Here is a 15,212-nt window from a genome sequence, read left to right on the forward strand (position 1 = left end):
AATAATTTGCGTTTATTTTTCTCTCTGATTCATAAAATAAGTTAAACGAAATAATGTTGTGCAGATATGATTGGCCTAGAGAATGGCGCTCATTAATTCCAACCTTATTGGATGTTATAAGAGGACAAAATCCTTTGGCCCAGCATCGGGCACTGTTAATATTACATCATGTTGTTAAGTGTTTAGCCTCTAAACGTTTAGTTCCTGGCAGACGACTCTTCCAAGAATTAACCAGTAGTGTGTTCAGTTTTATTCTGAATGTGTGGAATACTTACACAGAATCTTTTCTTATAATGGCATCAAATGGGGCAGACACAAATCAGATACAGGAAGCTTTGGAAAAAGCGTTACTTCTATTGAGAATTCTTAGAACACTTATTGTAAATGGGTTTAATAAGCCTTCAGAATCCCATGATGCTATGTCATTCTTGGAAATTGTTTTTGAACGTGCAAGAACTTGTCTTGAATGTCGTTAGTATATTTCTCCTCTGATACTACCCTTAATATCAGTTATATATTTGTCTCTCTTAATAATGATTTTTATATAATTCTAGGAAAGACATTAATTTCAAGAGGTATACAGATGGAAGTATGCGATAAATTTATAATTCATTTAACTAAAGTATTAATAGGAGTATTAGAAATGCATCCATTTTGCTATGTAGAACTAATACCAACATCATTAGAATTTTCTGTTTTTTATTGTTTCACTGAAGCTGGTCAAGCCCTAGCTTTTGAAAGATTTGTTATACAGTGTTTAAATTTAATGAAAGGCATTTTATTATCTACATACTATAAACCAGCTAAAGTTCTCAAAGGTATATATGATGGATAATGGTATTTTGTAAATTTATGGGTGTGATTTATTAAGCTTGAAAATTTGTTAATACAGATACGAAAAATCCTTTAACGTTGAGAGCAAATCAATTGAGACAAGAATTTTTTACACCTGAAACATTAGCAGAAATTTGTTCAAGGCTGGTAACACATTATTTTCTTTTAACACCTGCTGAATTGGAATTATGGGATACAGATCCAGAAAGTTTTGGTAAATATTTGTATACATACATACATACATATATATATATATATATATATATATATATATATATGTCGGAGATGAAAGAACACAGGAACCTTCCCTTTGGAACTTTGGGAAGACCCCTAGTATTGTAATTTAGATTTCACCATAGCCGTATTAAGAAACTGTTGTCATTCGATCCGACTGTATTTATTTGAGATTTATGATAGTGAGCTCGGGCTCGAGGCGACAATCAGTCGCCGAACGTAGCCACGGTCAAAGGGATGAACGTTTTGTCTAACATAGGCATGAAGTAATTCTATAGCTCTCCTTAAAAGAAATACTTGGGACAGGGCACGACGGTAAACGTTTCAATGGTTTCTGCCCCGTGGCTCGCCACACGCAGACTTTGTCCTTCGGGTAAGATGATTGCCAGATGCCAACGCATCTCCACAGTATATGTTTAGCTGGGCGAGGACCCGCTACGAATATTAAGTTTCAATTATACAAAGTCTTTCAAATAGACAAATAGCCTGTGCCCCAACTACGGGAAGATAAGAGAAATCTATCCTTCCACGAACGACGCTTCTCGCTAGCAACTTTCCCCAAGGACGGCTAATATTTTTCTCTAACCACCAACATGGAAATTGACCAATTAACAGCAACGTCAATTTCCCTCACCCTTCGAACGAAGACTTTTCTCCACGAATCCGATGATCTCGTGCCCTTAGGCACACCCATCATAGTTTTCTTCGACAGCGTCACCGCGACGGAGAGTCATTCTCTCTAGTGCGATCTCATCAGTAATCGACCTGTCTTTCGTATACGTAATAATTGCCCCTTGCTCTAACATACAGTGTAACTTAGACGCTAACGAAGGGTAAAGTTCGTCATCCCGTTGACCGCGGATTCGTTATTGAGCCTAGGATCATTGTCAATAGCTTCTCGAGTATCTAATTATCGCGATTACTTGTCCAATTCCATCATAGTCATATTTGCACTAGTAAATATCTCCTCTATCGCATAACGATCACATCTAGCGTCAATAGGGATTCGTTTCACGCCCTTAACCCTAACTCTAATCGTAACGCCAACCCGACATCAGAAGTGGGATCAGTGCCGATTATAACAGTGTTAGAACTTACGACCATCGTGCGCGAGTAACCCAGTCGCTAGTGCAAAATCGAGTGTGAAACCTAACAAGTTTTCGCTACCACGTTTTAACCCTTAAAATCGCACGTTCCGACCCCGCTGCACGGGGCGCAACTGTCAACCTGATTATGAAAGAAAACCATAATTTCAATAACAAGTGGCGAGTCGACTTCTACGTACTGGAAGCATCATCGGGTAGATCAAGTCATCTGGGTGAGTCGTTTCCATTTTACTCCGATTCGGGAGCCGAGCGTTCACTAATTAAAGAGTCCGTGGCCTCGAGATTTCTGGCAAAAGAATGACTGACATATTAGTAATGCGAGGAGCAGGAAATACTTGTATTAAACATACGCCTCCCATTTGTTCATCGTGTGTATTAATGATTTTTACATTGAAGACAATTTCTCATGTCCTTGCTGATAGTTATCTAAAATATGATATCGCGATTAGTTGCGGAACTCTAAGTCTGGGTTTTGACGTAACATTACACAAAATAGCCTCGCTATGTGTAAAACAAAAATAATTAATGTCTGTAATGAAACCACTGCAAACGAGATCGTCGTTAATGAAGCTGACACTGATGTACATGGTAATAATAAAAGTCGATCAATTTCTCTTCTCGACAAATTCAAAGATTCATTCGTTACGGATTCCCTACGTATTCGCGTAAATACAGGCCGGTTAGAAATACGATTAATTGATCCTAACATCACCGTACGAGGAAGTTCTTATAGATTTAGTGAGGAGGACCGAAGAGCGGTACGTGAGAAAATAAGCGTTTTAATTAAAGCAAAGATCATAAGGCCTAGTAATTCGCCATTCGCGAGCCTTACGTAACTCGTGAAGAAGAAAGCGGCTCAGATAGATTACGAGTGGTTCCCCGAGAACTAAATCAAAGTACCGTCGCGGATCGGTACCCTTTACTCCTTATTGCGGATCAAGTCGCGAGATTGCAAGAGGCGAGATATTTTATTAGCCTGGATATGGCCAGCGGGTTTCACCAAATTCCTACTTATCCTAATTCAGCGCAGTATACAGCGTTCGTTACTCCCGACAGACAATATGAGTAGATAACGATGCCGTTTGGACTGAAAAATTGCGCCGTCCGTCTTTCGGAGGGCCATTCGCAAGGCCCTAGGCGACCTCGCTCATTCGTACGTTGTTATTTATTTCGATAACGTTCTAGTTATTGCCGACTCGATAGATCAAGCGTTAGGAAGATTGAACACCGTATTAGATACCCTCGTAAAAGCAGGATTCTCTGTTAACTTTGCGAAATGTTCTTTTCTAAAAACATCGGTGCTCTATTTGAGATATGTAATTCATAACGAAGAAGTCCGTCCCAACCCGGGTAAAATACACACCTTAAGTTCTTTACCTGTGCCAACGGCCGCCACACAGTTCAGGCAGTTCATAGGGTTAGCTTCATACTTCCGAAAGTTCATCCCTAAATTCTCACAGGTGATGAAACCCCTGTATGCGCTCATCTCAAATAACAGAAATATAACTTGGACAGATAGGCACGAGAAAATAAGACAACAGGCAGTTTCCGCCCTGACCGACGCGCCGGTGTTAATGATATTCGACCCCAGTTACCCGATAGAACTACATACTGACGCTAGCTCGGAGAGTTACGGGGCGATTTTGACGCATCAAGTCGAAGGTAAAGGCAAAGCAATAGAGTATTACAGCAAAAGAACTACCCTCGCAGAATCTAGGTATAATTCCTACGAACTAGAGACGTTAGCAGTCGTAAACGCAGTCGAGCGTTTCCGTCACTATCTACATGGACGGGAATTTCTTGTCGTCACGGATTGCGACTCGTCGAAAGCGTCGAGTAATAAAGTACATTTAAATGACAGGGACCATCGGTGATGGGCCTACTTGCAGACTTTTGTTTTTGACATTATGTATCTGGAAAGTAAACGGACAGCCCACGTAGATTTCTTCTCGCGAAACCCCGTAGATTTAGACCACCGTAAAATTGATAAAATTGCGGAGAAAGAAATCAATCTGGCCGAAATATCGGAAGACTGGCTACTAGCCGAACAACGTCGTGATTCTCAAACCTTGGAAATCGTCAAGGAATTGCAAAACGATGAGCTCGCGGAAGACACCGCGAATACATACGAATTACGGTCCGGTACTCTTTACCGTAGGATACAAAGAAAAGACAGGACTCTCTGTTTACCTGTAGTCCTAAGAGGTTTTAGATAGTCTGTTATTAACCATGTGCACCAGTCAATTATGCACTTAGGTTGGGAGAAAACGCTCGAGAAACTATACGAGTATTACTGGTTCGAAGGGATGGCGAAGTACGTTCGCCGATTCATTGAGAACTGTCATGCTTGTCAAGTTTCGAAAGCTAGTTCAGGTAAGATACAAGCCGAACTACATCCTATACCTAAGACCAGCATGCCCTGGCATACGGTCCACATGGACATAACAGGCAAGTTGAGTGGTAAAAGCGATTCAAAGGAGTACGTCATTGTTTTGATCAACGTGCTCACTAAATTCGTATACCTGCATCATAATCGTAAGATAGATTTCCATAACACCATTAAAGCGCTTAAATCCGCTATATTTTTATTCGGAAGTCCCTGCCGGATAATAGCAGATCAGGAAAGATGTTCTAAGGGTAAAGAATTTCGAGAATTCTGCGAAAGCAAACGAATTAAAGTTCGCTTGATAGCGACCGGTGCTAGTAGAGCCAATAGACAGGTAGAGCGTGTTATGCGTACATTGAAAATATGTTCACGGTAGTAGAGACGACCGGGCGGTCATGGCAAGACGCGATTGGGGAGATACAATTGGCCCTGAATTGCACCACCAACCGCGTGACTAAGGCGAGCCCACTGAAACTACTAATCGGTAGGACAGCAAGACCGTACGACTTGTTGCTACCTGATAGCGTTGAAGAAAGAGGAATAGACATCTCCGATGTAAGACAACAGGCGACAAAAAAAAAAAAAAAAAATATAGCAAGTAGCGCCAAACACGACAAAGAAAGATTCGATAACACCAAAGCTAAAGTGGTTAGGTTTAATGTCGGTGATTTCGTACCACGCAAAAACGAGAAAAGAAACCAAACCAAGCTAGAGCCAAAATTCAAGGGTCCATTCGTAATAGCAGAGATTTTGGAAGGGGATAGATATACTTTAAAGACATTAGATGGCAAACGATCGTATAAATACAGTCATGACAGATTAAGAAAATGCCGAATAGTTGCGTTCCTGCTGAGTTGGACGTCTGTAGTGATGACAATGGCAGTGACAATGACGATATGACTACACCGATCTCAGAGGATCATTAACACTATGACTATGACATGTAACATAGTTACATGTAACATGTAACATAGACATGTAACACAAGCCTAGTGTTACCATACACTAGCACACAAGCCTAGTGCGACCACACACTAGCATTCGATATTTCCACACAAGCCTAGTGTGACCACACACTAGCATTCGATATTTCCACACAAGCCTAGTGCGACCACACACTAGCATTCGATATTCCCACATAAGCCTAGTGTGACCACACACTAGCATTCAGTGTCTCCATACACGCCTATTACATCAATGCACTCGTGTTCAGTGTCTCCATACACTGCACTCGCATTCAGTGTCTCCATACACGCCTATTACATCAATGCACTCGTGTTCAGTGTCTCCATACACTGCACTCGCATTCAGTGTCTCCATACACGCCTATTACATCAATGCACCCGTGTTCAGTGTCCCCATACACTGCACTCGCATTCAGTGTCTTCATACACACTTATTACGTCAATGCACCCGCACTCAGTGTCTCCACACACGCCCAGTGCGGTAATATGATCCAACAAACTGAGACTCGTCCGTGTACGAAATCGAAAATGATCTGTCATGTCATTACGGTCTGACTGGTAACTCACAAAATGCAACTGGCGCTTTGAATACCAATCATAATGCTACTGACTTTTGTGTTTTTTTTCTTCCCTACTTTATCATTGAACGTCCGATCGAAATTTTTGTTGTTAACCTGGGCCCTTGATCTATTTGGACAGTTAGTTAAACCATAAATAAACTAGTGTAATATAATTTAGCTAAACTATAAAGGAGTAAAATATTAGTCATATCAAGTCTAATGTTGGGAGAACCCAATATTTTAGATCCACCCGAGGACGTGTGATAGTCAGAATGGCCGTGTCGGAGATGAAAGAACACAGGAACCTTCCCTTTGGAACTTTGGGAAGACCCCTAGTATTGTAATTTAGATTTCACCATAGCCGTATTAAGAAACTGTTGTCATTCGATCCGACTGTATTTATTTGAGATTTATGATAGTGAGCTCGGGCTCGAGGCGACAATCAGTCGCCGAACGTAGCCACGGTCAAAGGGATGAACGTTTTGTCTAACAAAGGCATGAAGTAATTCTATAGCTCTCCTTAAAAGAAATACTTGGGACAGGGCACGACGGTAAACGTTTCAATGGTTTCTGCCCCGTGGCTCGCCACACGCAGACTTTGTCCTTCGGGTAAGATGATTGCCAGATGCCAACGCATCTCCACAGTATATGTTTAGCTGGGCGAGGACCCGCTACGAATATTAAGTTTCAATTATACAAAGTCTTTCAAATAGACAAATAGCCTGTGCCCCAACTACGGGAAGATAAGAGAAATCTATCCTTCCACGAACGACGCTTCTCGCTAGCAACTTTCCCCAAGGACGGCTAATATTTTTCTCTAACCACCAACATGGAAATTGACCAATTAACAGCAACGTCAATTTCCCTCACCCTTCGAACGAAGACTTTTCTCCACGAATCCGATGATCTCGTGCCCTTAGGCACACCCATCATAGTTTTCTTCGACAGCGTCACCGCGACGGAGAGTCATTCTCTCTAGTGCGATCTCATCAGTAATCGACCTGTCTTTCGTATACGTAATAATTGCCCCTTGCTCTAACATACAGTGTAACTTAGACGCTAACGAAGGGTAAAGTTCGTCATCCCGTTGACCGCGGATTCGTTATTGAGCCTAGGATCATTGTCAATAGCTTCTCGAGTATCTAATTATCGCGATTACTTGTCCAATTCCATCATAGTCATATTTGCACTAGTAAATATCTCCTCTATCGCATAACGATCACGTCTAGCGTCAATAGGGATTCGTTTCACGCCCTTAACCCTAACTCTAATCGTAACGCCAACCCGACATCAGAAGTGGGATCAGTGCCGATTATAACAGTGTTAGAACTTACGACCATCGCGCGCGAGTAACCCAGTCGCTAGTGCAAAATCGAGTGTGAAACCTAACAAGTTTTCGCTACCACGTTTTAACCCTTAAAATCGCACGTTCCGACCCCGCTGCACGGGGCGCAACTGTCAACCTGATTATGAAAGAAAACCATAATTTCAATAACAAGTGGCGAGTCGACTTCTACGTACTGGAAGCATCATCGGGTAGATCAAGTCATCTGGGTGAGTCGTTTCCATTTTACTCCGATTCGGGAGCCGAGCGTTCACTAATTAAAGAGTCCGTGGCCTCGAGATTTCTGGCAAAAGAATGACTGACATATTAGTAATGCGAGGAGCAGGAAATACTTGTATTAAACATACGCCTCCCATTTGTTCATCGTGTGTATTAATGATTTTTACATTGAAGACAATTTCTCATGTCCTTGCTGATAGTTATCTAAAATATGATATCGCGATTAGTTGCGGAACTCTAAGTCTGGGTTTTGACGTAACATTACACAAAATAGCCTCGCTATGTGTAAAACAAAAATAATTAATGTCTGTAATGAAACCACTGCAAACGAGATCGTCGTTAATGAAGCTGACACTGATGTACATGGTAATAATAAAAGTCGATCAATTTCTCTTCTCGACAAATTCAAAGATTCATTCGTTACGGATTCCCTACGTATTCGCGTAAATACAGGCCGGTTAGAAATACGATTAATTGATCCTAACATCACCGTACGAGGAAGTTCTTATAGATTTAGTGAGGAGGACCGAAGAGCGGTACGTGAGAAAATAAGCGTTTTAATTAAAGCAAAGATCATAAGGCCTAGTAATTCGCCATTCGCGAGCCTTACGTAACTCGTGAAGAAGAAAGCGGCTCAGATAGATTACGAGTGGTTCCTCGAGAACTAAATCAAAGTACCGTCGCGGATCGGTACCCTTTACTCCTTATTGCGGATCAAGTCGCGAGATTGCAAGAGGCGAGATATTTTATTAGCCTGGATATGGCCAGCGGGTTTCACCAAATTCCTACTTATCCTAATTCAGCGCAGTATACAGCGTTCGTTACTCCCGACAGACAATATGAGTAGATAACGATGCCGTTTGGACTGAAAAATTGCGCCGTCCGTCTTTCGGAGGGCCATTCGCAAGGCCCTAGGCGACCTCGCTCATTCGTACGTTGTTATTTATTTCGATAACGTTCTAGTTATTGCCGACTCGATAGATCAAGCGTTAGGAAGATTGAACACCGTATTAGATACCCTCGTAAAAGCAGGATTCTCTGTTAACTTTGCGAAATGTTCTTTTCTAAAAACATCGGTGCTCTATTTGAGATATGTAATTCATAACGAAGAAGTCCGTCCCAACCCGGGTAAAATACACACCTTAAGTTCTTTACCTGTGCCAACGGCCGCCACACAGTTCAGGCAGTTCATAGGGTTAGCTTCATACTTCCGAAAGTTCATCCCTAAATTCTCACAGGTGATGAAACCCCTGTATGCGCTCATCTCAAATAACAGAAATATAACTTGGACAGATAGGCACGAGAAAATAAGACAACAGGCAGTTTCCGCCCTGACCGACGCGCCGGTGTTAATGATATTCGACCCCAGTTACCCGATAGAACTACATACTGACGCTAGCTCGGAGAGTTACGGGGCGATTTTGACGCATCAAGTCGAAGGTAAAGGCAAAGCAATAGAGTATTACAGCAAAAGAACTACCCTCGCAGAATCTAGGTATAATTCCTACGAACTAGAGACGTTAGCAGTCGTAAACGCAGTCGAGCGTTTCCGTCACTATCTACATGGACGGGAATTTCTTGTCGTCACGGATTGCGACTCGTCGAAAGCGTCGAGTAATAAAGTACATTTAAATGACAGGGACCATCGGTGATGGGCCTACTTGCAGACTTTTGTTTTTGACATTATGTATCTGGAAAGTAAACGGACAGCCCACGTAGATTTCTTCTCGCGAAACCCCGTAGATTTAGACCACCGTAAAATTGATAAAATTGCGGAGAAAGAAATCAATCTGGCCGAAATATCGGAAGACTGGCTACTAGCCGAACAACGTCGTGATTCTCAAACCTTGGAAATCGTCAAGGAATTGCAAAACGATGAGCTCGCGGAAGACACCGCGAATACATACGAATTACGGTCCGGTACTCTTTACCGTAGGATACAAAGAAAAGACAGGACTCTCTGTTTACCTGTAGTCCTAAGAGGTTTTAGATAGTCTGTTATTAACCATGTGCACCAGTCAATTATGCACTTAGGTTGGGAGAAAACGCTCGAGAAACTATACGAGTATTACTGGTTCGAAGGGATGGCGAAGTACGTTCGCCGATTCATTGAGAACTGTCATGCTTGTCAAGTTTCGAAAGCTAGTTCAGGTAAGATACAAGCCGAACTACATCCTATACCTAAGACCAGCATGCCCTGGCATACGGTCCACATGGACATAACAGGCAAGTTGAGTGGTAAAAGCGATTCAAAGGAGTACGTCATTGTTTTGATCAACGTGCTCACTAAATTCGTATACCTGCATCATAATCGTAAGATAGATTTCCATAACACCATTAAAGCGCTTAAATCCGCTATATTTTTATTCGGAAGTCCCTGCCGGATAATAGCAGATCAGGAAAGATGTTCTAAGGGTAAAGAATTTCGAGAATTCTGCGAAAGCAAACGAATTAAAGTTCGCTTGATAGCGACCGGTGCTAGTAGAGCCAATAGACAGGTAGAGCGTGTTATGCGTACATTGAAAATATGTTCACGGTAGTAGAGACGACCGGGCGGTCATGGCAAGACGCGATTGGGGAGATACAATTGGCCCTGAATTGCACCACCAACCGCGTGACTAAGGCGAGCCCACTGAAACTACTAATCGGTAGGACAGCAAGACCGTACGACTTGTTGCTACCTGATAGCGTTGAAGAAAGAGGAATAGACATCTCCGATGTAAGACAACAGGCGACAAAAAAAAAAAAAAAAAAATATAGCAAGTAGCGCCAAACACGACAAAGAAAGATTCGATAACACCAAAGCTAAAGTGGTTAGGTTTAATGTCGGTGATTTCGTACCACGCAAAAACGAGAAAAGAAACCAAACCAAGCTAGAGCCAAAATTCAAGGGTCCATTCGTAATAGCAGAGATTTTGGAAGGGGATAGATATACTTTAAAGACATTAGATGGCAAACGATCGTATAAATACAGTCATGACAGATTAAGAAAATGCCGAATAGTTGCGTTCCTGCTGAGTTGGACGTCTGTAGTGATGACAATGGCAGTGACAATGACGATATGACTACACCGATCTCAGAGGATCATTAACACTATGACTATGACATGTAACATAGTTACATGTAACATGTAACATAGACATGTAACACAAGCCTAGTGTTACCATACACTAGCACACAAGCCTAGTGCGACCACACACTAGCATTCGATATTTCCACACAAGCCTAGTGTGACCACACACTAGCATTCGATATTTCCACACAAGCCTAGTGCGACCACACACTAGCATTCGATATTCCCACATAAGCCTAGTGTGACCACACACTAGCATTCAGTGTCTCCATACACGCCTATTACATCAATGCACTCGTGTTCAGTGTCTCCATACACTGCACTCGCATTCAGTGTCTCCATACACGCCTATTACATCAATGCACTCGTGTTCAGTGTCTCCATACACTGCACTCGCATTCAGTGTCTCCATACACGCCTATTACATCAATGCACCCGTGTTCAGTGTCCCCATACACTGCACTCGCATTCAGTGTCTTCATACACACCTATTACGTCAATGCACCCGCACTCAGTGTCTCCACACACGCCCAGTGCGGTAATATGATCCAACAAACTGAGACTCGTCCGTGTACGAAATCGAAAATGATCTGTCATGTCATTACGGTCTGACTGGTAACTCACAAAATGCAACTGGCGCTTTGAATACCAATCATAATGCTACTGACTTTTGTGTTTTTTTTCTTCCCTACTTTATCATTGAACGTCCGATCGAAATTTTTGTTGTTAACCTGGGCCCTTGATCTATTTGGACAGTTAGTTAAACCATAAATAAACTAGTGTAATATAATTTAGCTAAACTATAAAGGAGTAAAATATTAGTCATATCAAGTCTAATGTTGGGAGAACCCAATATTTTAGATCCACCCGAGGACGTGTGATAGTCAGAATGGCCGTGTCGGAGATGAAAGAACACAGGAACCTTCCCTTTGGAACTTTGGGAAGACCCCTAGTATTGTAATTTAGATTTCACCATAGCCGTATTAAGAAACTGTTGTCATTCGATCCGACTGTATTTATTTGAGATTTATGATAGTGAGCTCGGGCTCGAGGCGACAATCAGTCGCCGAACGTAGCCACGGTCAAAGGGATGAACGTTTTGTCTAACAAAGGCATGAAGTAATTCTATAGCTCTCCTTAAAAGAAATACTTGGGACAGGGCACGACGGTAAACGTTTCAATGGTTTCTGCCCCGTGGCTCGCCACACGCAGACTTTGTCCTTCGGGTAAGATGATTGCCAGATGCCAACGCATCTCCACAGTATATGTTTAGCTGGGCGAGGACCCGCTACGAATATTAAGTTTCAATTATACAAAGTCTTTCAAATAGACAAATAGCCTGTGCCCCAACTACGGGAAGATAAGAGAAATCTATCCTTCCACGAACGACGCTTCTCGCTAGCAACTTTCCCCAAGGACGGCTAATATTTTTCTCTAACCACCAACATGGAAATTGACCAATTAACAGCAACGTCAATTTCCCTCACCCTTCGAACGAAGACTTTTCTCCACGAATCCGATGATCTCGTGCCCTTAGGCACACCCATCATAGTTTTCTTCGACAGCGTCACCGCGACGGAGAGTCATTCTCTCTAGTGCGATCTCATCAGTAATCGACCTGTCTTTCGTATACGTAATAATTGCCCCTTGCTCTAACATACAGTGTAACTTAGACGCTAACGAAGGGTAAAGTTCGTCATCCCGTTGACCGCGGATTCGTTATTGAGCCTAGGATCATTGTCAATAGCTTCTCGAGTATCTAATTATCGCGATTACTTGTCCAATTCCATCATAGTCATATTTGCACTAGTAAATATCTCCTCTATCGCATAACGATCACGTCTAGCGTCAATAGGGATTCGTTTCACGCCCTTAACCCTAACTCTAATCGTAACGCCAACCCGACATATATATATTATGTATATATATAAACATTGTACGTACATATATATATGTATGTAGAATGTTTTATATTTCTTATTTATACTGTTTTCAGTTGTCGATGATGGCGGTGAATCATGGAAATATAGCTTAAGGGTAAATATTTTATAGCCAACTATTTACAAATATTTATAAATGTATTATAATTGTAAAATTATACATTTTTATTTACTTTATAATTAATATTTTATTTTCTTTAGCCTTGTACGGAGTGTCTGTTTGTAGTAATTTTCCATCATTTTGGAGAAGTTCTTGTACCAGTTTTAGTTGAATTAATGCAAAGACATCATCAACCAGTTGACCCGAATAATTTGCATGCTATTCTAGTAAAAGATGCAGTATATAATGCAGTTGGTTTGGCTGCATTTGATTTATACGATGAGGTAAGAACAAAATATCACAAAAAAATCAGTGTAAATAGTCAGTCATCCAGTTTATCACGCTTCTATTTACTAGGTAAATTTTGATCAATGGTTTTCAACTACCTTAAAAGAAGAGTTGAAAATTCGAAGTAACAATTATAGAATTATTAGAAGACGAGTATGTTGGCTTATTGGGCGCTGGACAAGTAAGTAAAGTGCAGCTTTTTAAACAAGTAGGATTTATTATGTAATAATCTTGTATTGTAATAAAATTGCAGCTGTTAAGTTAAGTACAGAGTTAAGACCAGAATTATACAAACTTATGGTTGAAGTTTTGAGTCCTGAAGAAGATCTGGGTGTTCGCTTAGCAGCAAGCGATGCTTTAAAACTTGCGATAGATGATTTTCAATTTAATCCGGAAGAATTCTCGCCATATTTAGAACCAGCATTCTCTTTATTATTTTCGCTCCTAAAAGAAGTAAAAGAATGTGATACCAAGGTATGTATGTATATACTGTTATATGTTACTTTTAAAATATTGTTGTAGTTCGCAAAAACATATTTTAAATAATTTTCAGATGTATGTGTTATACGTGTTATCATTTATGATTGAACGTGCTGGTAGTGAAATAAACCCACTTGTTGGAGCCCTCAGTTCATATTTGCCAGCACTTTGGCAAGAATGTGAAGAACATAATATGCTAAGATGTGCTATAATTTCAACACTTGTACATCTGGAAAAGGTACATATTTTTTATATTGTTTAATGAATTAAACTATATTAATATAAATCAAATTATTAATTTTGATATTGATAAATCAAATATATAACTCAATGATTTTATTAAAAATTTTAAATAATAGATAATATTTGAATTATTTTTTAGGCTTTAGGTTCTGAAAGCGTCCTTATAGAACCACAAGTAGTAGGTGTTATTGCATTAAGTTGTGACGTCAATCAAAATTGTCACGTTTATTTGTTAGAAGATGGCTTGCGATTACGGTCAGCTTTACTGCAAAATGCAGCTGCACCAACATTGGCTATAACGGAACTGACTAAAAATTTGCCTGCTGTATTAGGTTAGTAAATAATTCTATTTGACTATGATTCTTATAAACATGCAGAAAACTTGATGATCTTTATATTTTTCAGAAAAATCATTTGAACATTTAAAATTATGTTTGTATATAGTTCAAGCATATGTAATATTAAGTCCCCAAGAATTTTTAAGTCAAAGAGGAGCGATTATAATCGAAACACTTAGGCCACTTTTAGGAGATTTGAACTCGGAAGGAGTTGTAATGATAATGACAGTGTTTGAAATGTGTTTATGTGCTTCACCTCGGCAAAGTGCAAAACTTATTAAACCTGTTTTGATAACTATATTTGAGTGAGTATAGTTGCTTCAGTATGTTATAACAAGTTATGCACATTAATATTTCTTTGAATTTTGATAGAAATATGTATAAGGAAGAAGAAGTTACGATGACGATGACTATGTATTTATCTATCGTGGCAACAGAACGTTATACGTTATGTCGTAACAGTATATAACGTTATACGTTGTATCGTAATACTATATAACATTATACGTTATATCGTAATAGTATAGGGTCATACGTTATGTCTTAATACTATGTAACGTTATACGTTATATCGTAATAGTATATAACGTTATACGTTATATCGTAGTACTATATGGCATTATACGTTATATTGTAATAGTATAGCGTTATACGTTATGTCGTAATACTATATAACGTTATACGTTATATCGTAATAGTATAGCGTTATACGTTATGTCGTAATACTATATAACGTTATACGTTATATAGTAATACTACATAACGTTGTACGTTATATCGTAATGCTATACAGCGTTATACTTTATATCGTAATAGTATATAACGTTATAAGTGGTATCCTAATACTACATAACATTAAACGTTATATCGTAACAGTATATAACGTTAAACGTTATATCGTAACAGTATATAACGTTATACGTTATATCGTAATACTATATAAGGTTATACGGTGTAACGGTATACTACATAACGTTATACGTTATATTGTAATGGTATATAACGTTATACGTTATATCGCAATGACATATAACGTTCTAAATTATATCGAAATACTATAAAACGTTATACGTTATATCGTAATACTATGTAACGTTATAC

The 15,212-nt window shown here is 39.9% G+C and overlaps 1 protein-coding gene across 2 annotated transcripts in view; it reads left to right on the plus strand.

The window, feature by feature from the left end:
- The window catches only part of LOC125384639, a 225,330-nt gene that overhangs the window by 74,748 nt on the left and 135,370 nt on the right, over window positions 1–15,212 (plus strand). For both annotated transcript variants that reach the window (XM_048409926.1, XM_048409925.1), the window contains exons 44-53: window positions 65–471; window positions 555–818; window positions 893–1,048; window positions 12,719–12,759; window positions 12,864–13,046; window positions 13,120–13,231; window positions 13,304–13,524; window positions 13,604–13,768; window positions 13,913–14,105; window positions 14,179–14,416. In XM_048409926.1, coding sequence (XP_048265883.1) covers window positions 65–471; window positions 555–818; window positions 893–1,048; window positions 12,719–12,759; window positions 12,864–13,046; window positions 13,120–13,231; window positions 13,304–13,524; window positions 13,604–13,768; window positions 13,913–14,105; window positions 14,179–14,416 — 1,980 coding nt within the window. The remainder of the gene's footprint in view (window positions 1–64; window positions 472–554; window positions 819–892; window positions 1,049–12,718; window positions 12,760–12,863; window positions 13,047–13,119; window positions 13,232–13,303; window positions 13,525–13,603; window positions 13,769–13,912; window positions 14,106–14,178; window positions 14,417–15,212) is intronic.

Source organism: Bombus terrestris, chromosome 11, assembly GCF_910591885.1.
Source record: "Bombus terrestris chromosome 11, iyBomTerr1.2, whole genome shotgun sequence".
NCBI lineage: Eukaryota > Metazoa > Arthropoda > Insecta > Hymenoptera > Apidae > Bombus > Bombus terrestris.